The sequence below is a fragment of the Ornithodoros turicata genome, unplaced genomic scaffold, assembly GCF_037126465.1.
Source record: "Ornithodoros turicata isolate Travis unplaced genomic scaffold, ASM3712646v1 ctg00000829.1, whole genome shotgun sequence".
NCBI lineage: Eukaryota > Metazoa > Arthropoda > Arachnida > Ixodida > Argasidae > Ornithodoros > Ornithodoros turicata.
In genome coordinates, this window is record NW_026999402.1 from 512175 (window position 1) to 537326 (window position 25152).

At 45.5% G+C, this 25152-nt stretch overlaps 1 protein-coding gene across 1 annotated transcript; it reads right to left on the reverse strand.

Annotated features, from left to right (window-relative positions):
• Positions 1 to 472: 472 nt before the first annotated feature.
• LOC135375158 (uncharacterized) lies at positions 473 to 19137 on the reverse strand. Its single transcript, XM_064607884.1, has 7 exons — positions 19031 to 19137; positions 11661 to 11740; positions 10216 to 10308; positions 8568 to 8652; positions 3613 to 3659; positions 3010 to 3096; positions 473 to 616 (listed from the first exon to the last, which is right to left on the reverse strand). Exons 1-7 carry the CDS (start codon positions 19131 to 19133, stop codon positions 548 to 550), a joined length of 564 nt encoding a protein of 187 aa, XP_064463954.1. The 5' UTR covers positions 19134 to 19137; the 3' UTR covers positions 473 to 547.
• Positions 19138 to 25152: the final 6015 nt, after the last annotated feature.

A 25152-nucleotide genomic window follows, 5' to 3' on the forward strand; every position in this document is an offset into this window, starting at 1 on the left:
TAAAGGAGTTGCGGCGTCACCATTTTTTCTCGGAGTACCGTAAGCTGTAGCTGTGTGTTAATCTTTACTTTTCGCAACCTACGTGTGAGCGAGAGTAAGTGTTTTGGATGTAGCTCTGTGTTTGAGTCCAATCGTTCAGCCACTGACCGTAATCCATTTGACCCGCCGAGTCCGAATCTTAATTAGCCACGGAGCTCCAGATTTTAGTCAGTGTCGTCCCCCAACGACGAGCTCCGTGACAAGCACGATGAAGCAATGCACGAATATGCCACTGTTATAACTGCCACCTTACATGTAAATCCACTCCCAATTACTATTATAACTATAGATGACGACTTCTTCCACTATCTGTTTTCAGTTTAAGTCTATTAATTGTTGCATCTTTTATACCACGGTGAACCATATGACTATGACACGGGTTGTCTCACCGCTGGGAAGGAGCACCCATGTTACAGGAAAAGACAACTTCTAGGATGAATGTTGCGTTTAATTGCATAGGGGAAGACAATGCTTTGCATACGAATGCCATTCTTTTACTCGTCTCCGCTCAAGTTCGCTGGTAACCAGCTACGCAGTAGCCGCTTTTACATCCGCCCTTGAGCGCAGTCCTCGGATTCTGAAACAGAAAAGTTTATGGAATTGCTCGTTACGAAAATTCGTACAGAGGTCCACTGGTTGGCAGGGATGTATTGCGAAACAACGAGGGCAAACACAGGGACAAATGGGAGAACTATAGAGTGCGCAGCACGCTACCGTCAGCTGAGGATTTCATTACACAACCATACAAAAGATAGCGTCGTCCATCGTTAATATACGCACACTTTCGTCCCCGACCAAAGTCATCCATAAAGCGCATCCTCCATATTATCGAATGCCGAGGAAATAACAAAAACAACGCTGAAGGATTATTGAAAAGAGTTTCCGAATCAGCGCCTGCTTGAATGTATACTCCGTTGCGCACGTCGGCAACACGTCGGCAAAACGTCGGCAACACGTAGAGCCTGCTCCTCATTGTCCTCAAATAATTTAAGGGTCGTCTCCAGTCCCGCTCGAGCCATAGCAGACGTGACCGTTCGTTCGGCGTTGCTCATGACGACTTGCCTTGACAACTGTACCGCCTCTGTTCTCGTAAGCTGCCGAGCGACTGCGCTATGTTTAAGTAAAGGCACAACTCCTTGCACGAGGAACAATCGCCCGTGGACGTGTTCAGTACAGCTATGACGCCATACAGGATTTTCCACGCTCTTCGTGTCTGCAAATAACCCCTTTCCCTCTTATAGTTCTTGTAAATCAGTTGCGAAGGAGAGGGCATAGCTCCCTATACGCAGGGCAACGTCCTACTTTCAAAAATTATCGTGTAGAATGTGGGGAGAGGATTGCCCTCCATACCGATACCGTACATAATAACGACACAAAAATACATGGACTGCACATAGTTTGTACAGTGCTGGACCGTTCATTGTGCGAAAAGCGAGTCTCCATATTAACGAGACGAAGATGCATTGAAAAAGTTAGGTCCCCACAAAAATCATCCATAATTCGAGTTGTCCATATTAACGAGGCACGGCTGTATTCTCTATTTGTGTGTGTGTATTCCCCTGATTTTCCACCTCCGATCAACTCTAGTCGACGGCAGCCGAGCTAGTAGCCACAAAATTCGTTTCGTCCCCATTTCAGTTAAGTCCACGTCGTTTTTTTTTTTTTTTTTTTTTTAGTTTAGTCGTGGGTTTCACTGAAATGCTGCCTCAATATGCAGCGCGTCGGCTGGCTTGTGCCTTTTTAATTAGCTCCGTTTCCTTCGGAATACATTATTGGGAAACTTGACCACTTATCTGAGCCATGCCGAACGCCACACGCATAGGGTGACTGCTGTTTCGTCCCCAACTTCCACACCTGCACCGTCCGCGTTGCTGCCCAACATTCTAGCATTAATCACCGCGCGAGTTCTTATGTCTAGGACGAGAGCTTTTGTCGTGATTTTCAAACGTCGTCGGGTCTATCATCCCTCTGAGTAGAGAAGACACTATGTCAAAGGCCTGTCGTTCACTTAGAGCTGTACAACGTAAGTTTACAGCCCTTGATCGAGAGCGTTCGCGCCGGTATTGTGAGACGCTTTCGCCTTTCAGCGGAACTGCCTAGAATTTGGCAAGTTACGCGCGTACCTTGCGCAATGGTCTACCATGCACCATTCCATTGGGGTCACTTCCTGTGGTCCCGAACAAGTCAGAGGTTGACGTGTAGTCACCTTTCAAACTGACATCCCGATTGATAAGAAAAAACGAAAAGAAAACGAGAAAAAACTTCAGTGTACTTTTTTTCCTTTGTGACCAGGCACTGAAGGTTTCTACTTTCTAGTATGACACACCTATCCGACCCAGTTTTCACTTTATCAAACTGGCCGTTACAGTTTTCATACTCTGTTCACCGTTTTGAGAAGCCATCGGACTTCGACACTTATTGTGAAGGGGCCCATTTGTTCGTTCTCAACCACCTCAACTGGAGCAACGTATCGCCCCTGCGGTGAAACTCCCATTCATCATCTCAAAATGAAGTCGTAGTTGTTAATAAACGGTGCTGCAATAGACAAACTCGCCTTAACCGTCAGGAAGAGCCATCCATGTTGGCATGAGCTCTGTATCTGTTTGAGATCATTTCAGTTTAGCTGACTCACGCTGACAATATTTACTGTCAAGTGAAATTTCAGCGTCAGCTTCGTATGTTACTGTTCGTGAAGTGAAGCCGAGGGTTGGTTGTCGCCACCCCATATTTCATATCTTTATGGGTGACTGGGTAGCAGAGTCGGCGAAGCACTGCCGTATAGAGAAAGGCCAATGAAGCACGCCTGTAGCTGCCCCGCAAAAGAGATTCTGCCTGTTTGTGCGAATGAAAATTTTCTTTGGGCTTGTGTCTTTATCTTTATCTCACGTCTAATTTTTACGTCATAGAGCACTGAGAATGGATTTGACGAACGTGCAAATGTTTGAAAAGGCTTGCTCCTACTTTCCTTACCAGACAGACATTGCCATCGGGACGTCTTGCGATCGGGTGGGGATAGTGGTAGCAGTAAAAATGGCAGCCGAATGGTCCCCTGGAATTCTGCATGCAAGTGAATTACGGTTACTTGTAACATGTCATACTACGGTGATCCGCAGAAAGAGATGCTTGGATGTGATATATGAGCATAGGATAGCGCGCAGACGAGAACGGCGAACTGTCTAGTATGCTGTTTCCACCACTTCCGCATTTGCGGCTGCTTTAGTTTTGGTCTTCACTATTCCTGAGTGATAAATGCTTCCCAAAGAACAAAGACTGAATACAGTGGAACACAGGACATGGGATTACCGTGGTATAGTTATATCGATCCCGTAGCACTCGAAGTAAATCGTTCCCGAAGTGATGTACTTATCTGAGGTTTTACATGTAAATCCTCCCAAGAGCCTTTCTTTTCTTTTCTTTCTTTTTTCTTTTTTTTTCTGTTTAGCGAGCAATAGAAACGATTTATAGCCGCAAAGTGTCTTAAATTTATGTGCTCACGCGCGCAGTTCTCTTTCATGTTGCGCGACTGCGCTTGACCAACGGGAAATAACTAGCATTTTACGTCTCAATACTTACGTATAAATAGTCGTGCCCGTGTCCGCATGGCATCCAAGTCTTAGGCGCTGCATAATAAATTGACGTTCGTATAAGGATGACGCTCCTACTGCTGGTGGTGTTTTTTAAACAGAATGTAAACTATGGGGGTCGAGAGAGCAGGACGACATTCACGGATAAGTAATCGGAGGAGAGACACCGCTCTCAGGGCACGTCCCTGGTTATCATTTGCACGGTGCCTTTTGTGACGCACGTCTTCATAATCTCATCTGGAATATTTCCATGCATCGAAAGTTCCCCAGTTACTTAACCCGGCACCGGTGAGTGACTATTGATCTCCAGGGAAGCGGAAGGGAAATGCACAGTCTGGATCTCGTTTTATTGCAGAGAAAGAATTCACTGCAAAGGGAAAGTGGTGCAGTGCTGGACAAAAGTCTACGGAACACGTTCCGGCGCATTCTTTCCTCAGTGTAACATGTTAGCAGCGACTGGTACGGCACGGACTTGCAGACAGGTGACTGGGTTACCTAGGCACTTGTCTCTAAGCCCGTACGGTCCGATTCGCTGCTATAGCGTGTCACTGTCAAGAAGGAATGGGCCGGAGCATGTTCCGTAAACTTTTGTCCAGCACTGTACCTAATTTTCTCGTACCTTGAAGGCCTTGTCTGATCAGTTTGGTGTGTGTCTCGTTTTTGCGAATGATAATAACCTAGGTTGTCTCACACCCGTTTCGAAATCGCGTTCCGATTCAACCACAAGTCACCACTGGGTACCCCCCCCCCCCCCATCATCCCCATTGCCCCATCATCCCCATATCATCGTCATCATGTATTTCTCTCTCTCTTTCTCTCTCTTTTTTGCCACATATATAACACCCTTTTGGAGACATAAACAAAATACAGAAGCCGACACTGAAGATTTTTGTTTAAGTTTAATTTGTACAAGCTTTCGCGTGGAGGTCCACGCTTCCTCAGGTACAAAGTGAAGTGGTGACACACATAAGTATATATAGTATACACGACTAAACACACTGCTGTACAAAGAAAGGGAAGAGGAGAGGAGATATGGTGCCACATGTCTGTGTACAATGAATAGCTGGGCAGACGGATAGGTGACCTCTAACCGTTTAAGAACAGTAAAAGGTGTTGTTATGAACAAAAAGGCTCGCCAACCCAGTTTCGCGGAAGGGGGGGTCAGGAGTATGGGAAACGAGTGGCCCAGAATGGACAAAAGGGAAGGTTACGGATTATCTAACGGAGTACCAGACGATGACTGAAAGTGGGGATTCAAGAATTGTGCACAAATAAATGTAGATATATAGCTACTAAATTTACATAAGCGGATATAACGAGCCAGGACTAAGATTCAGACCATTTGGTGTGAGACACTTGAATTGCGAAATTAAGTAGGACTCTCTATTCTTACGTTTAATGTCGGTGCGGAACCCAGATTCTAGCAATATAATTTTCAAATCAGTTTCAAAATCGTGATTAGGTTGATTGAAGTGAATGGCGACAGGAGTTTGGCGGGCATTTAGGATATCAAATTTGTGGCCATAAAATCTTTTTCTCATTGTGTTGGAGGTTTCACCGATGTATTGTGAATTGCACTTGCAGCAGAATATCAAGTAACAAATATTGGGTGAATTACAGTGGAGTGAATGACGAATTTTCAAACAGAAGTTACCCAAAGTGCTACGGGCAATGGTGGACGGCGCGATAAATTTACAGGTCTGGCACCGTGTACTACCACAGGGATAACAACCCGGCGAGCGCTTCATCATGCATGATGACGTGAGGATGTCGCGCAAATTTTTCGATCTACGGAATGCTACTAATGGGGGAGTGGGAAAAATTTCCTTTAATTGCTCGTCAGCATGTAATATATTGAGGTGGCGCCTAAGAATGGAATTGGTATTGACAAGTGATTTATGATATGTGGTGGATAAAACTACATTATTTAAGTCCTCTTTGCGTTTCGGGGTGAATAAGGACTCCCTGGATAGGCTAGATGATTTGGCAAACGAGTCATGGATGAGTTCAGATGGGTAATTTCTTTTTTCGAAATCAGATACCATTTGCTGAGCATGTTTTACAAAATCAGTCTGATCTGAGCAGATTCGTTTCAGGCGCAAGAACTGACCATATGGAATACTCCTTTTCTGGTGATTGGGATGATAGCTTTCATAGTGGAGATATTGGCGCTTGTCCGTTGGTTTCTTGTATAGTTCAGTGGTCAGCCTACCAGATTTACATGACACTGTCACATCAAGGAAGTTGATGGATGACCTTGAATAGTTACAGGTAAATTTAATTTTGCTATGCAGAGAATTGAAGTGATCAAAAAATGACTGCAGAGATGCCTCATCACCAGACCAGAGGACAAAAATGTCGTCGATGAACCTGATATATATAAGTGGCTTAAGGGGGAAAGAACTGAGGGCTGAGTTTTCAAAACGACCCATGAATAAATTGGCATAATTAGGTGAGACCCGGGAGCCCATGGCAGCGCCATGAATTTGGACGAAGTGTTGATCGTTGAATACGAAGTTATTACAGCTAAGAACTAGTTCTAAAAGGGGGATGATAGCGGGCATGGGAAGAATATCGGAAGGGTGAGAATTAAGGAAGTGTTCAACAGCAGAGAGACCTTCGTCATTGGGAATGTTAGTGTATAACGAAACGACATCCATTGTTGCCAACAAAATGTCAGCATGGTTACTGAAATGGTCATGGACAGCGTTAATTTTGAAAAGGAAATCGTTTGTGTCTTTGACAAAGGATGGGAGAAGGGGTGGGATGTGTTTGATGCAGTGGTCAGCAACTAAGGATAATTTCTCTGTCGGTGTGTTTATTCCTGAAATAATGGGTCTCCCAGGGTTATTGGGTTTATGAACTTTGATCAAAGGATAAAAATTACCTGGTGTGACGTTCTTAGGACGCAAGAATTTGGAAATATGTGACGGGATAAGTTTACTAGTGACGAGTTCATCAATTTTCTTATTAATAAGAAGACAAAAGGAAGGGGTTGGATCCTGATCGATAGCTCTGTAGAATGAGCGGTCACTCAACTGCCTGTCCGCTTCCGCGATATAGTCGGATGTATTGAGAACCACTATACCGCCACCCTTGTCCGCTGGTCTGATAATAATGTCATTGCGGGCTTTAAGATTTCGTAGCGCTACTTTCTCACAATTAGACAAGTTATCAGTGTGTACAATAGATTTCGAATAATTTGTCTTGATATCCTTGTGAACGGCCTTGATGTAATTATCAATAAGGGGGCTTGTTCTAGAGGAGTCCGGCGTCCAGCTAGAGGGGTTTCGGAAGGGCGCAGCATCTGAGCTAGGTTTATCAAACCTAGCTCAGATGCTGCGCCCTTCCCAAAAACTTATCCCGTCGTCCACCATTGCCCGTAGCACTTTGGGTGACTTCTGTTTGAAAATTCGTCATTCACTCCACTGTAATTCACCCAATATTTGTTACTTGATATTCTGCTGCAAGTGCAATTCACAATACATCGGTGAAACCTCCAACACAATGAGAAAAAGATTTTATGGCCACAAATTTGATATCCTAAATGCCCGCCAAACTCCTGTCGCCATTCACTTCAATCAACCTAATCACGATTTTGAAACTGATTTGAAAATTATATTGCTAGAATCTGGGTTCCGCACCGACATTAAACGTAAGAATAGAGAGTCCTACTTAACTTCGCAATTCAAGTGTCTCACACCAAATGGTCTGAATCTTAGTCCTGGCTCGTTATATCCGCTTATGTAAATTTAGTAGCTATATATCTACATTTATTTGTGCACAATTCTTGAATCCCCACTTTCAGTCATCGTCTGGTACTCCGTTAGATAATCCGTAACCTTCCCTTTTGTCCATTCTGGGCCACTCGTTTCCCATACTCCTGACCCCCCCCCCCCCTTCCGCAAAACTGGGTTGGCGAGCCTTTTTGTTCATAACAACACCTTTTACTGTTCTTAAACGGTTAGAGGTCACCTATCCGTCTGCCCAGCTATTCATTGTACACAGACATGTGGCACCATATCTCCTCTCCTCTTCCCTTTCTTTGTACAGCAGTGTGTTTAGTCGTGTATACTATATATACTTATGTGTGTCACCACTTCACTTTGTACCTGAGGAAGCGTGGACCTCCACGCGAAAGCTTGTACAAATTAAACTTAAACAAAAATCTTCAGTGTCGGCTTCTGTATTTTGTTTATGTGATCTACAGGACTTGACTCCCCTCTTCGTATACGCACCCTTTTGGAGAGTACAATTACGCTGAAAAGGATGTCTCCTCCCTCCCTCAAGGGAGTAGCATAACACCTTTCTCCCTACTGGAGAGTAATGTTACTCCCCGGCAGGGAGAAGGTGTTATGCTACTCCCTTGAGGGAGTGAGGAGACACCCTTTTGAGCGAAATTGTGCTCTCCAAAAGCGTGTTATATACAGTGAACCCTCGTTATTATGACCATGGTCGTCCCCGAAAAATTTGGTCATAATGCGGAATTGTCATATTAACGGGGGGCATTTGCAGAGGTTTCACTGCATTGTTCCCAAGGTCGTAAAGCGCGTATGTCAGATTATCGGGGGTCATATTAACGAGGGTTCACTGTATGTGGCAAGGGGAGGAGTTAAAGTGCACCTTTTTTTAAGAGCGTAGATTATCTTTTAACGTAATCTTTGATTCCCGTGAGGAGAAATTTGGGCACTGTAGTGCGCCATTAGTCGCATAATTTTATGGCTGCTTTCTTTGGTGACAAGTCCCATTTGTAATCTACCCGATTTCTCACAACAGGTCTGACTTTTCCTCTTCAGCAAAATCTTTGGTGACAAGCATAGTGCACCTTTCTTTTTCACTACTACTGCTGTGGTAGTGAGGGCAAAAAGCACGTGATCCGTCTTCGCACTCTGGGGCGATTCTGTTGATATTACAACTTCCTGAGCCAGTGAAGTATACGCTTACCTCTTAGCTTGGCCAACCTATCATACACTGAGTTATTGTAGCATACCCCATCGTAGCACCTGCCTAAAGTAGCTTTGTCAAAAACCTAAAAGAAAATAGCGATGATGAAATGATGATAACGTCGTATATTGATCAATACAATTACACAATTACAGTGAACTTTGGGGGATATGTAAGGCTAAACGCACAGGCCACACTCTTAAAAAAGGGTGTACTTTAACTCATTTCCTTGCCACATATATAACGCTCTTTGGAGAGTACAATTACACTCAAAAAGGTGTCTCCTCACTCCCTCAAGGGAGTAGCATAACACCTTCTCCCTACCGGGGAGTAATATTACTCTCCAGTAGGGAGAAAGGTGTAATGCTACTCCCTTGAGGGAATGAGGAGATACCCTTTTGAGCGTAATTGTACTCTCCAAAAGGGTGTCATATATGTGGCAAAAAAAGGAGTTAAATTGCACCCTTTTTTTAAGAGTGCACACGGCAGGCACTGTAACATAAGCAATTTGTTCGTCTGACATGATGGTATGATTTCGAGTTATGAACTCCACTCCATTCCTGAGAAGTTGCAAGAGAACGCGAGTGTTCATTACAGTACAGTGGTACTGAATATTACGATCTGGCAATGACCTGGGTCTCGAACGCCATACTGATATGTAGAGGGCGGACAAGTATGCGCTATAAACTCCCGAAATATGCAACTGTGCACTGAAACTCCTCGAAACATGCGGTTAAAATCCTCATTACATTTACCTGTTTTTCATTGCTTTTTAAGGATAATTTATTCAACGCACGAAAATGAGTGAAATTTAGATGTTACGCAAGATGTTGTTTGACGACTATCTAAAACATAAGATGCAATGTGTGATGAACATGTACAGTCATTTCAACCGTACCATTTTCAGTACCAAGAATTATCATTGTTCTTTGTACGGAATCAATACACCAAATGTCTATTTAGAAGGAAAAAAAACACGTAAACATGTTATTAAGGACAACACGGTTACATGGAAACAACCTTCGTTCTGCAGCGCACAACGAAGAATACTTGCGCCACAGATATAAATCATGCACTCAAGGCTTTGCGTTCGTGATTGGTAGAGTAACTCTAACGCAGCCTAGGTGGGGGGGAATGTTTTATGCAAAGTAAAAAAAAGGGAGGCTAGCAAATGGACGAAACGCTTCTGATTCTGAACGAAAAGATTCTGAGGGCTGAACACTAAGATTCTGAGGTCTTCCTGCACAGTCTCTCAGGAATGGACAGTGTCATTCAGAAAACGCTGTTAAAAAAGCAGCAAGTTTATGTTTCGGGATACGTTTCCTCTTCTGCGTGAACTTTGTTTCCTACAACAACGTGTGTAAGGGTTATTTAGAAGGTGTGCACTTCAGGAAGCAATCCAAGACAGCATTTAATACTATAAACCGCATTTTCCCAGTAAATGGGACTGTAAAGAAATGTACATGGGTCCGTTCAAAGGGATTCTACTTGACTAATTCCCCATCTCAATTCCGCACTGTATTTTACACCAGACAGAAACGTATCGTCACATAGCGTTTAGCAGTGTTCCACCTTCCTACACGAGGAATGCCGTAGACATATCGTGGATCACACGCCCTGTAAAACAAGTAACAGCGCACATACGTACAAGACATGGCTCTCGATCCCATTCATTGCGGTAGCACGATTGTGGCCTCATTGGAGCGCACATGTGGCTGCAGGTAGCCAATAATCCATTGTGCTGTAAAAGAGGAACTATGTAGCACAAGTCTCGCACATTAATGTATTGTATTAAAGGGGATCGCCAGGCTCCATCTCACGTCTTGGGATTCCCACGTAATTCATGCCATTGCAGTTTACGCGTCTCAGATCGCATTCTCGCAAAATATAATCTCTCTGTATGCGTCACGAAAGTAAGATACAATTATCAAACCAATTACTAGTTTTCAGGAGTATCACGTAAAAACGCTGAATCTGTCTCTTGTTTAGCAACGCGATTCCCCGAAGGCGAAAATCGTGACATCCTGCCCGAAGCGCATGCATGAAAGTTTGAAATAATTAATTGTAAATTTCGCTGTCAGATACATCCATATAGTTCTCTCGTGACGAAGAGCCCCCAATTACTATTACCAGACGTACCCACGGGACAATGTGATGGAAATACACATATATTTTTTGTGTATTTGTATTGTACATTACATATTGTACATATTGTGTACAATTCGTATTGAAATTAAATTCAATTAAATCAGCAATTTAAAATATAGCAAATGTGCGGTGTATGTGCATTGTTCTCTAGTTTCTCTCTGAACCGCTAGTGCCACAATCCTGGCAGCGTACGCTGCGAGAAACACTCGAAGGAGACCGACGGTGCCTAGTGTCAGCCATGCAAACGCAGTTCCTAAGCTTTAAAGGACCCCTACGTAAAGGGAGTTGTAGCCTGTTCGCGCAAGAGGGGGATATTTTATTAGATTTCATTTATTGATCCCCTTAAAGGCCCGAACACATTACATAAGGGCGGCCCAATAGACGTGCAAGAACGGAACAACACAACTCCCAGCCAGTTAATTGTCACACTGCCAATTTACTACTACTAATTACTCATATGACAGAACGCGTGTGTGAAGCCATATAGTAAGCTGGTAGACTCAGCTCGCTACCCAGAACAGACACACACACACACAGAACGAAACACACAAATAAGTGCGCAGAATGTGTGCCGGAAGCTCTATACTGAATCCCTTTATCGTGTGGCAACTGGCAAGACATGTACGTTGGAGTGACAGGACGCTGTCTTAATGGGAGCAACAGCAACTATACATGAGTGATGATGAGAAGATAATTCTTAATGGGACTTGCTCACACGCCACGTAGTTGAAACAAAAAAGATAACACAATAAGGAGATAACTGCGTGAGCAAAGGAGCGCTCCTTACAGATAAACAACACGGTGCACCACCTTCGATTAAAAGCTAAACGAAATTCTATTATTTTCATACTTTGTTACTGTAACAAACCTAGTTGAAAGCATAGCGTGTCTCTCGTGTTCCGCATTGTCCATTGTGTTCGTTGTAAGTGTAGCAGCTGTACTTACTCTGATATGTGTGTACTCCGCGCAGAGTCCCAACCAGTCCAAACCGATGCACTGCACATTTGCGTCCACAGGAACCGTTGCTGCGGAGAATGAAATCTCACTTAGTTAAAATTCAAACTCTTAGTCGCCGTTTAGTGCCAAAGTGCTCGAAGGGAAAGTGTGGGCTCGCTGTTACAGTATTTGGAGTGCTGTCAGTACTTGTTTTATTAGGACACAACTTTACATAAAGGCGAGCACGTCGCTGCTTTTCGCAGCTTCACCCGCATTCCTTCCGTGGGGTGCACCTCGAAATAAAGCGATCGAAATCCTCGTTGCAGAATAAACAACTGTAAATACACGTTATCTGATTATAAAATGCCCAGTCGCGCGGTGGAATCTGTCAACGACGAACTTATACTAACCTGGACATGAAAATTCAAACACCGAACTTGGACTAGCCTAATAGTAAACTAACCAACATGCTGCTCCGTCGTGTCCACCCTGCTAAGCGACCCCCAAGCAGCACAGTCCCCCACCGCAAGTCGAGTGCAATAGGGGTGGACGGGTAGGTGGAAGGCCTTGAACAAACTCGTGAAACTAAAAAACACTGATAAGACACATACCGTGCAGCCCTATTGCACTAGACTTTCAGTACATTGTGCTGCTTGGGACGGTTACTAAAATGTGTATTTCGTTCGTTCGCTAAAACGACTTGTACAGACATCGAAAACCAGTGAATTTGAGTGGTCAAATAGTGATGTCATGTTTTACACACGGCATATCATCTTACGAAGCAGTCGAGCATTCTCCTTGACTTTCCTTGTTTCGAGAACGGGAATTCCGAGATCGGGGATTTCACAACCGGGAATATCGAGGTCCTCCCCTTGTGTGTCTCAAGAAAGAGTAAAGACGCCGTACCATACAAGAGGGTGACATGAGGGTAACGCTGTACAGCCAATGGTATATAAAACCTCTCCCACTTTTCTTTTTTTTTTTTTTTTTTGTACTTCGAAAGAGACAGCTCTAGTAAATAAGCCTAACTAAGTCTAACAAATAGAACTCCCCGCGCCGAAACACTTTTACATTTACTCCAAATTAAAACAAACGTCCAGTTTTCTACAAGGTCATTCAACACGAAGAATTTATGCACAGTCAAACCCTAGCAAGTAGGTTCCTATCCTCCCTGAGCGCGCTGTTGGCTGCACTGTGGCTGCTGTTTCAAGACGTGGAGCTTCAGTCTGCTAAGGGGTAAATGTCTGGCTTGGAGTTGGAGCTGGACAGTATAGTAGTTACTAACGTAGATACTAGGGTTGGCTGGTACATAAATGAAAAAGTTTTGCGCGCACGATGAGCACAAAGGGAGAGACACACCACGACACCCACAAACGACGTAGTGTGCGTATAGGAGCCGACTGCGCGGGGGTTGCGGGCCTTCAGCCCCTCGAAACTCTTCTGAGGGCCATGCTCCCGCCGAGTGGTTAGGCACCCTAACTTGACGCTCTCTATCACACTACTGCACAACAAAAAAGAAAGCGCACGTCGCGAAAGGCAACAGCAACCCAATTTAACGCAACAAAAAGTTATTTTTTTTAAACAAATCTCCGCTTAATGTCATATTGCGTCTCCGAAGGAACCGACTCTTCCCGGCTTCCTTCATGACACTGCGTGCACTCTTGCTCGCATACCGTCAACAACCCAAAGAAATGAAAAATTTAGGGCGATCGATGGGATTCATGCGACAGAAATGCGTGAGTATTAGCATCCCCGCCCCCGACTTGCATGGTTCAACCTGTGTAGACAAATGCAGGTTGAACCACGCCCCCTTGCATTCCCTTACAACTGTGAGGCATTGTTTCGGTGATGTTTTGAGGTTACATCATGGTCACCATGCCCTGTAGGGTTAAACTTCAAGTGTCGTGGAGAGACTTTACCGCGGCGCTTTTTTATTATTTAGCGGTTAGTCTCACTTGATATCTTTATTAGCTCGCTAGCATACCCGTGTCATATATAAAGGGGCTGCACTGCGACTCGCGTTTTCACCGTGGCACTACCGTGTCTAAAATATTTTCCCAGGCTTTTTTCGTGGCCTACAACTCGCGCGGAGTCACCCCCCGGTAGTGGTGGTGGTCGTGGTTCAACTGAACAGTCTGCATGCCTGATAACCGACAACGCGATGGTGTGAATCTTGCGCAGCATACATTTTTCTACTTTTTCAAATTCATTAAGTGTCTGTCATCCACGTTCCAAAACAGAAAGTCATTTATTTTTCTTTTGTGGCAGGGGTCCACTGCCCGGGGCGTTTTTATGAATCGCCACGACACGGTGTCATTAGACAGGGCGCTTTCTAGCAAGACTCAGCTACACGAGGTACACACGATGTAGTGTAACCGGGACTTGTTTGGTTTTACATGTGCCAGAAGTCGCACGTCGATGGAACGATATCTGATGAAGAAGCGTGCACCTTCGGGTGAAGACCGTGGCGGACAGAGCGGTGCTTCCTCCGGAAGCTTGGATCTACGGACTTCGCACCACCGAGGATAGCGGCAGCTCTTCGGGCGGTGCCGTAACGACTTCTTCCAATCAAGCTACTGCCCCAACTGAATGCCTTCGGGGGGGGGGGGGGAAGAAAAGGGCGACGCCACCAGCTCAGCTGGGAGACTCTTTACCTGTGGCTTTCATATGATACCGTCCAAGAAAAGGCGTTCTGTGCAGCTTGCCGCGCTGCTTCGGAGATAAACGTGCCTTTTCCGAACACGCCAAGAGACAAGGATCCTGAACGGGACTTTTGTGGCAAGTGGGATCTCCAACTGGAAGAAAGCTCTCGAGAGATTTCAAGCGCATGAAGCGAAAAATTTCCACAGGACTGCATTGAACGCTTTAAGAGCTGTGAAACAGGGAGCAAATGTCGTGTTGGCCTGTGGACAAGGGAAGGGCAGCGACATGAATGCGTCAAGAAAAGCCCTTGTAACGACACTATCGTACGCGATGGAAATTTATGTTCTGAGGCTGGAGCCCTGGAGCGGGCTAACCTTTTCACTGACTTCTCTTGAGACACTATAGTTTCTGCAGCATCTAGCTTGCCAATGGTTGATAATACGCGGCCGTGACGACAGATAAACGCTACACTAATGCATAACGTTCCAGAAAGCAAGCGCGAATGTGCAGCAGCAATTTGAACATCAACGTCAAACTGCCGACGCAAGGAGAGTGATCCCGGACTCACGCGATAACGGCGTTGAAGCGAACGATTTCGTTCCAAGCCGTTCACAGTGGTTCCCGTTACTACACTCTAGGACCCGAGGCGGATAAGGGACGGATAAGAGGCGCATATTTTGCTGCTGTTGTTAATTGTCTGCCAGCCTTATCCGCCACACCACCGAAACGTTAACAACAACAAAAAGACAACAAATGACAACAACAAGACAAAGAAAACAAGATTCCCGCACGTGTTCACTGAAAGAAAAGTGGACGTATGTCTTGTTCGTTGAGTGCCTTGCGAAAGAGTGTGGCGGATAGAAGCGTGGCGGATACCAATGTTCCCAAGTTCGCAGCTGTGTCATTTCTGCAGATTGCATCACATCGTGCAACGGTCGGCGTCTTGGTGGTTGGTGGTTAGGGGGACGCCGCTTGTTTCCGAAGCAGTTTCTCGGTTTGTCTCCTTGGCCGTGATAGACTGTGACATCGCCGGCGTTGTGGAAGGCCAGTGTCTAGCGACAAAGAACTCACCCGCAAATTTATCCTTGATGCCATTGCAGGTGAGTTCATAGGACGGTCCGCAGTGCGAAGGAACACATTTTCAACACGGCGTAGAAATTGTTCCCAGTCTGATTTCGTTTCACTCGTGATTTCAGTGTAGAAATCGAATAAAAATTGCGAGACGCACACCAGTCCCTAGTGTTTCTAGGGACAGTTACTGCAACCTGCCCTACGACAACCACATTTATTCTTTCTGGCCGATGCAATCAGACACAGATCACTGCGAGTTTTGGAATGAGTATACTCAAAACGCGTTACAGAAATACTAGACAGTACCGTACCGCATTATCGTACCGTACCGTACCGACGGTATACCGCATAGGCCCGCATAACCGGGAAGGGCTCATCAGGGAATCTGTGTTCTTGTCATTCCCCTTACAGATATACACATTGTACCTTCCCAAGCAGCACAATGTACTGAAAGTCGAGTGCAATAGGGGTGGACGGGTAGGTGGAAGACCTTGAACAGACTCGTGATACTCAAGAACATTGATAAGACACATACCGTCCACCCCTATTGCACTCGACTTTCAGTACATTTTGCTGCTTGGGTTGGCATCATCTCCTATCATCCCGAAATAAATTGTTGTTTTACCTTCGCTCTTGGACCGAAGCCAACTGCGCCCCCCCCCCCCCAGGCAAAATATAAACTCGGCGCCTATGTATGTGTGTGTACCCCTGTAGTGACGGGGGCCCTATGAAAGAATGGACAACACGACAATGCGTCGAGCGCCCTACCCATGGCTAACCGCCGTATTCTTGAACGAGCCTCGACTCGAAACTCGACTCGAGCTGCTCCTCGAGGCCGGTTTTGCGCTTCATAAATCGACCTGGACTCGAAACGCCCCTCGAGTGGAGGAATTCCTCCGTGCATTCCTCGAAAATCTCGAGGTAGCATCGGTGCTACCTCGAGAACGCTCCTCAACTCGAGTTTGGCTGGTGTCATGGCGGAAGACAGGTCGTTCGCTGCGTCCATCGACTGCGTTTTGTGCCACGATGGCATTTAACTGGGTGCTGACAACATTACCACTGAGCGACAACGTTCAATAAGGGGCCATCAAACTCCTTTTGACCATTTTGATGATCACGAGTTCCTCATATGGTATACGGTACCGCTTCATGAAGAAAACCGTACGAAGCCTTTTGGATACATTGCCAGTGGAGGAAAATGTGTGCAATTGTGGGCTGCCTCTACCTCCTGTGCTACAGCTGCCCGTCGACATGTGATTTTATGGCGTTAGGACTTTTCGAACTGCCACGGGAGACATTGTGAATGTGTCAGAAACGACGGTGTGCCGCGTTGTGGAAAAAATCCCACACCTTCTCGCAAGCACACTTTTCAAGACAAGGTGTAATAAATTTTCCTTCTGTCGCGCTATTTAGCACAAAGAAGGTGTGTTTGAAGGATGTTTTCACGCAAAAAGTGATGCAAAAAAAAGAAACAGTGCATTGACTGGACATCTAAAAAAATAAACATCTGATCTGCCTCCTGAATGTTTTCCCGTAATCTTTATACTGCATCAAGCTGGCCCAACCCCTCCTCCAGCTATCACCGAAACGGCTCAACAAATGTTCCATTCATGTTTTTTTTTTTTTCTCGTTTTCTTTTTTGTTTGCAGTTATTGTTCCAATAGTACGAATTCCGTTTGTTGGGTGGGATAACAGGCTCCACCGTTTAGGCAGAGCGCGATTGAGGGCCATAAAAGTTCGGACGACATGCTCGTGGTGACCCCCAAGAATGGTCTCCCCGATTCTTTGCTCGGGATGTTGTTGTAAAATCTGTTTTGTTTGTTTGATTGTTTATAGCTACCCTCAAGGCGTTGGGTAAACGTACCCATCCGCTAACAAACAGTCATTCACGCCACATATTGTAACATAATAGAAGAGTGACACGCAGTGACATCATCTTACATATTATTTGATACGAGGTGACCATGCCATTAAGCTAGCTGCTGCCGTTGTGGTTGTAATTGCCAGACCAGAAAACTACGAAACCTATCAGTCTGTTTCCCTGTTCGAAACACCTGCACCCTTCTTCAAACACTTGCAGACCTTTCTGTTTGTATTTGTAATGCACGTTGGTCGAAATAAAGTAAAGAATTACATTTATTTTTCATGCCATAAGTGTGTTTTAAGCACGATAATTAACATTTTCGAGTGGTCCCGAAAGACGGCTGGGGACGAGACTACAGCTTTATTCGAGGACGGTTTCTCGAGGAGCGCCTTGGCGGAGGAATCCCCGAATAGGGTTCATGAAACGCATGGGCTCTTCGAGTGGAGCAGCGCCACTTTCCTCCACTCGTTGGAGTCGAGGCGGAGCGTCGAGTCGAGGCTTGTTCAAGAATACGACGGTAAGAGCAGGAACCGGATATCACACACAGGGTAACCTGCATAACAGTCTGATTTACTTCCACATAACGATCATTAAAATACTTGAGGTGCTTAAACAATACTATGTGGGTGCTATCAGACAGTAAGAGTTCGAACAACACTTACGACATACTGACTGAATGGGTGGACAAAAGGATGCGTCAGAACAGGATTGGATTTGTGTCTGTGGTGGAATTGAGAGCCCAGTGTAATTCTTACCAGGCGGAGCAGGCTGATGAGATGGTGCTTTGTGCCACGGATCAGCACAATGGTTTATCCAGAATCCCAAGCATGGAGGGGTGTTGAAAAAAGTTGGGGGGGGGGGTCATTATTATAGTTACATCATTACCGACATGTGTCTACAGCTGAAATTGCAAGGGCCTTTTATGCCAAGGACACTTATGCTGTTCATAATTGTCACAGAAAAGGCGTACGCCTCCCGTTTTCAACAAATCAGGGCTGATAACGATATCATTCGAGATGATGGTTGGCTAGGAGCGTGCTATGCGGTGAAGTTCATTTTTAACAGTGTAGTTGCATGTAAACCGCCCACGCGCCAGCGAAAAAAAAAATGCGAATGAAGTCGGCCCAGGGTGAAAAATCGCGAATGAAGTCTGCCCAGGTGCGATGGCGGCATCGCTTGGCGGAATTGACAGCGCGCATGTCCCTACTTGCATGAAACCTGCCCACGCACCGCTGGAAATAAAATTGCGAACGAAATCGGTCCAGCTGGATGCATCGCCAAAGAAGTCGGCCCAGGTTGAAAAATGCGCGACGGTAAACGAACGCACAGCCCTCTGCCAACGTGTCTGCCACCTATCACTTCATCAGAATCTGATTAATTAAAGTTGTGTCATGTTGGAATATTCAACTTAGCTTTCCCTACTGTTCTTGAAATTACTTACATCTATCATAATTTGTGTATTGAAATTAAAACTCTACTATTGCAATGATGGCGCTCACATGTAGGAATGTTAGACTTCTTAGAAGAAAACTTGTAACTTTGATTGTAATAGATTAAGAATATCTTCTTTTATTAAATGTGCTAATCCATTTTTACTCCTTTGTTTGCCACAAATATAACACCCTTTTGGAGAGTACAATTACGCTCAAAAGGGTGTCTCCTCACTCCCTCAAGGGAGTAGCCTAACACCTTTCTCCCTACTGTAGAGTAATATTACTCTCCAGTAGGGAGAAAAAGTCGAATGCTTCAAGAGTGGAAAGGAACAGGGGGAGCAGTAACAACTAAGAGACGTTGTACTTACTGAACGACAAGCATGCCAAGAAGACCAGCAAACACTCGACGAAAGTGTGGCTCATTTTCCCTGACTCTGTTGGGAGTATACCTTGATTTGCCGCGTCCTGCATTTTATACGGGTGCACTGGGTTGATAATAGGAGCGCTTGCTCTAATGTCAAGTATTCAATTCTAGCAACACTTGCAAAAACGCATTAAAAGAGACGCACATAATTCGGCTTTCGAGTTGTATCATTTCCTCTTAAATGTCACGTACCATATGGGTCCTCACTCGATCGCGCGGTTCCATTACGTGTGGTGATTACTTGACTTACAGGGAATTGCAGGGGCATCTCTTGGCACTGTTATTACAGGGTGCGGCGTATTTCGTCATAACTGGAGGAGCAATATAATATAAGAATTCTTCGAAGATATCCTTCGTCTTCCTATACATTATAGTATCACTTTTTGACATTTCATGAAGCAGGCCTGCAATATTGATATTTACAGGGTGCGTCACGAAAGACTGGCCAGAACTTTATTAAATGTTCGATTGGTCAAGTCGTTGTATGCCACTCGTTAATATGACATCCTCGCATTGCGACCGTTTTTATGGGGAACCGTTTCTTCCCCATAGACGCGCTTCTTCCCCATCGTTAAATCGACTATACCCTAAACGAATCGAGTAGAGCACGTGTATTCTGCCCCCGTTAGTATGACCATCGATTGTTGACCTCACCAACTATGAACACAGTTTTGAGGACGAACGGGGGAGAATACTGCAGAGAACTAGAGTCACCGAATAGGGAGCAGAGTAGCGACAGTGGGCCACGCCGGCGAGCGAGCCCGCCATCTTGAGTCAGGCGTGGCTACGTCCCCCTTCTCCGGTGAAGAACAACGCCCAGTCGAGCCATCTCGCAACCAAAAGAAACTGGTTTTGCTTGGAAGTGACCCCACATGGACAGCAAGTCCTTGGAATTGGAAATCGATCTGCCCAATCGCCGACACAAAACCGGGGCTCCGGCGCAGAAAAGCTAGGCGATACTCTGTACGCTCTTAAATTTTATACTCCCTTTTGGGTGTAAGTCACCAACCTTAAACAATGGCGTAACTTATGCAGCTTTGTTTCCTTAGTGAGTGTATCATGCATATAAGCCAAAGTATAATGCATAACATGAAAATGTAATGCACTGTGTTCTCCCAATATAGCAATTCCGAACTGGTGCCATATTGGACCAATATAAGGTGTGATATACGGATAAGGATATAATTAAATAAACGCTTAAACTTAGACATAAATTTGAAACATCACATAAATGGGATGACGAACCAGAAGCTCACTTAGAAAGACATTTCCTTTCTAAGAGAAAACAAATACTACATATATATATATTGCTTGTCTTGCGAGCGTCTGCAAATTCGATAGCCCTGCTCGCATTCTAGTCAAAACGAAAGGTGAGCTGTCTAAGTTTAGTTCGATTATATACACCAAAAACTTTAAAATGAGGAATTGCTTGGTGTATCAACTCACCATCAAGATAACGTTTGTGTTTCTTACTGGTTTTGGTATGAGGGAAAATTAAGACACAGTGTGCACGCCACTCATATTCCACGACGATGTTAAACATTTTACTCAGTTACACCTTTTTCATACCAGTGGCCACAGATACACCCTCAAAATCGGGCTCTGTAACTATTACACCCATATAACAACCCAAGAAACTTTTTTTGTGCAGAAGGGTGTAACAGGGGTGTGCAAAGAAGATTTACACCCAAATTACACTATAAACACACCATTATAAACCATATCCTTATTATTATTATCCTTCGCAGCTTTGTGCTCAAACTACGAGCCGTCAAAAAAGCGTCGGCCAAGGGCTGATTTCCACGGATTTTTGGCGAATTGATTTCGGCAATTGCCATTGCATTACCAGGGGTATTATGTGCTATATTGAGTAAAATGACTACGGGGAACCATTTCTGTAAAGAAAACGTTAGGTTGCCTTGGAAAATTCAGGAGTTCAATTCAAGAAATTAACTTTTCGTCAATTGAAATGAAATAAAAATGTTACCAGTATGTTGCAAAAGTTATTGGCAGAAAAAAAATCCCTTGACCGCATGTCTCTCCTGGGCTTACGTTTTTTTACTATGAATTTCTATCATGGTTGGAGGACTACCCTGTATGTTCAACAATAGACTTCTCCCTGTTCGTAAACAAATGACGTCATAGTGTCCGACCAGCGCCACAAATTCAGTAGAGTTGAACTACACTCGAAACTAGAGGTGAACAAGGTCGTGCCCGAAAGCCACGGTCTTGAGGGGATCGATCGTCCCTAAAAAAAAACTCGACCTACGGTCCTACATTTCTTTCAGTGGGAGGTAGCGAACAAGTGCCCGTTCGTGGAGCCCAGCCCTCTCTTTCCGATTTGTTTCAATTTCAGTCTGTCTACCAACGTCATGATGATGTTTCTCTGGTAGAGGTCTGTTCGAACGCTTTGCCTCTTACTCCCTGTGGGTACACAATAGTTCAGATTCATTTCAACGGCAGCAGTTCTTACTTCCCGAACAGAATACTGTCATTGATTGAATATCACGTTTTATGGCAAAAAATGCCATGAAGTAACCGGAGACAAAGTAAGAAAATATGTGGACGTGAGTGAAAATGAATTAAAAGTAACTTGGAACTTAAGTTACTTTGGCAAAGCTACCTGATGAAGGAACGAGTTCCTCTGAAAGTTACCACTAAGCAAAAGTCACAATTTACCAAAAAACGAGCTTAGTTAAAGTGACGAGTCACCTCGAACTCTGTGTCTAGGTACGATCCCCCGTTCGTTTCACACTGTTGCAGTCTTTGAACTTGGCACCATATCGCATGAGGTGCCTGGCACTCCGGCTAATAACGAATTAACGGCGAATAACGAATAAAGAATTAACTTTTCAGAGTATTTAGTAGCGGTTTAGACAAGCTATTTGAGCAATATGTTTCCTTTCAAATTCTTCGTTACTGAGGAGTTGTCACAGGTGCAATTTTATGCAAAACTCGTGTACTTTTTTTATTGTTACAAGTATATTTTTCTACGATGCGTTGGTGAAGGGAATACCGTCGATGGTTGTCTCTCACCCTAACGAGAGGACATCAGGTTTCACGTGACCTTCCAACGCCACTCACTCAAACGTCGCCCACCTGCGCACTGCTGACGACGGCCCAATAAGGTCGAGACAGCTGTCCAGTGCTGGTGGTGTGGCGACGTTTGGAACTCATAAACACATCGATGGTTGTGTTCAATAGTCGCAGTTAATCAAGCTTTTGAACTCACTCCTGCTACAACCTCCAACTGAGGCTGCACTATGTAATTATTAGTAAACAAAAGTAAATGAAAGAGCCATCGAAAGCTCCTCAGGATTGTTTTTTCGAAGACGGAGGTTCCAGGAAACGCAACATGCGTACTTGCTCAAAAACAATGATTGCAGTAGACATGCTATAATGTATAATGGCATTAAAGCTGCACTACTAATTACGCCATTGCAAATGTTACGCACTAGCGTTACTGATTACCCAGACGTAATGCACACTTTCTCAATCATTTCCCCCATACCTGATATTGATCATAGCCGGCAGTCACCATTGACCAGAATGATATCTTTTGTGTAACGCGGTCTGCCGCATCTTTTACAAATAGTCTGGTCACTTGCCTTGCCTTAGACGAAGTACCAGCTTGCTCATTACGTGCGAATGATTAAAGAGTTGAAAGGAACAGGGGGAGAAGTAACAACTAAGAGAGGTTGTATTTACTGAACCACAAGGCATGCCAAAAAGACCGGCAAACACTCGACGAAAGTGTGACTCATTTTCCCTGACTGTGTTGGGAGTGTACCTTGATTTGCCGTGTCCTGCATGTTATACAGGTGCACTGCGTTGAGAATAGGAGCACGTGTAGTAAAGTCAAGTATATTCAATTCTAGGAACCCTTGCAGAAACGCATTAAAATTGACACACGCAATTCGGCCTTCGAGTTGTATCATTTCCTCTTAAATGTCGTGTACAATGTGGGTCGTCACTCGATCACGCGGGTCGATTACGTGTGGTGAATACTTGACCTATATACTGGGAAATGCAGGTGCATCTCTTGGCACTGTTATTACAGAGTGCGGCGTATTTCGTCATAACTGAAGGAGCAATACAAGAATTCTTCGAACAGTTCCTTCGTCTTCTTAGACATTATAGCATCACGTTTTGACATTTCATGAAGCAGGTCCGCAATACTGATATTTACAGGGCGCGTCACCAAAACTGGCGAGAACTTTATTAAATTTTCGAACACATACGTTTGATCGGTTTCTATCTGAAATAAATTGTAAATAAACCACTAGAACCTCTACTTCTCGGAATATGTAGTGTGAGTACAATACCACACGCGGTGTGTGTGGTGGTGGTGGTGGTGGGGGGGGGGGGGGGAGGAGCAGAGAAACGATGTTTTCCCAGTGTTTCTCGTTTGTATGACAATTCGCTTTATGACCAACATCGGGTGGAACGGACTTGGTCATATTAGAGAGTTAGACTGTGTATCTATGGGGTCCACTCAAAGGTGGTGGTGTATCAGTAATTAGTGCAGCCGTCAGTTAACTTTCAGAATTAATTAATTTATTTATACAGATATGTTGGCTCAGCTAAAATAATCACGGACACCACCGTTCTGGTTGGTAGCCAGAGCCGAACTGGCTGGGCTGCAGTTTAATATCGCGCGCTGCGATTCCGGGTGCGCTGCCGATGGAGGTAGTGGTGCGGCTACAGCTGCCCCCCTCCTAGGGAGTCGCCGTAAAGCGACGACTGGTGACTAGGCGCTTGGACCATGTTACATGTGGACGGGAAGGGTTCGAATGGGCTGGCGACGGGCCTCCAGGCTAACTGGTGGGAAGCGGGGCGGTGGGACCAAGCGATGCGACGGCCGGCAAGGTGGAGGCGTCGATGAAGGCAGGTTTTAGACGGTGGAGGGAAACGGTGTCTTCCCTGCCGTTGACGAGAAGCGTGAAGTAGGCTGGGGTTCTCCGTATGACGGGATAGGGCCCGGAGTAAGGTGGCTGCAACGGTTTTTTTTACACCGTGGCAGCGGACGAAGACGTGCGAGCAGCAGTCATGGTCGGGGTGTTGGAAGGCATTGGAGACGCGACTGGAACGGGGAGGGGTTGGGCGGAGAGCGTCCATGGTGTGCCGGAGCCGGGACAAGTAGTCGGCGGGAGCCAGGAGCGGAAGGGTAGGCGAGGCTTCAAGGAGGTCAGCGGGAAGGTGTAGGGGGCACCATAAACAAGATCTCCAGTGGTGCAGCCGAGGTCGGGCTTGAAGGATGTTCGAATGCCCAGCAGTACGAGAGGCAGGGCTTCTGGCCAGGGAGTGTGCTGGGCGGCGCGGAGGGCGACCTTCAGCAGCCGATGGAGTCGCTCAACGAGGCTTTTGGATGCGGGATGATAGGCAGTTGTGCGGGAATGCTTCGTACCAAGAGTCCGCATGAGGTTGGTAAAAAGGGCTGACTCGAACTGAGGACCTCTGTCAGTGGTGATGACAGAGGGTACCCCGAAGCGTGATATCCACGCACTGATGAGCGCTTGGACGATGGTGGGGGTGGTAGCATCGGTGATGGGGACGGTTCCGGCCAGCGCGTGTATCGGTCGACGATGGTGAGAATGTACCGGAAACCGCTGGCCAATGGTAGGGGGCTAACAAGGTCTATGTATGTGGTCGAAGCGGCTCGACGGGAGTGGGAAAGCAGGAGCAAGGTGAGTGTGACGATGGACCTTGTTCCGCTGGCAAGATAGGCAGGTCTGGACCCAGCGTTTGATGTCCCTCTTCATGTGGGGCCAGACATAACGCTGGGTAATGAGCCGCTGAGTAGCGAGGATGCCTGGATGGCAAAGGCCGTGGAACGAGGCGAAGACGGCACGTCGAAGGGGAACGGGCACAAAAGGACGAGGGCGGTCCTGCGACGTGTCGCAGGCGACAGCCGTCGTGGTACCAGGGAGGTGGATGTCCTCGATCTTCAAGGAAGTTGAGGTTGAAGCTCTGTAAATGAAATAGAAATTACCCCAGCATCCATGACTAACGCCCCCTTGTTCATTTATAATACTGCTGAAATGTCAGATGCAATTAGGAGAGCAG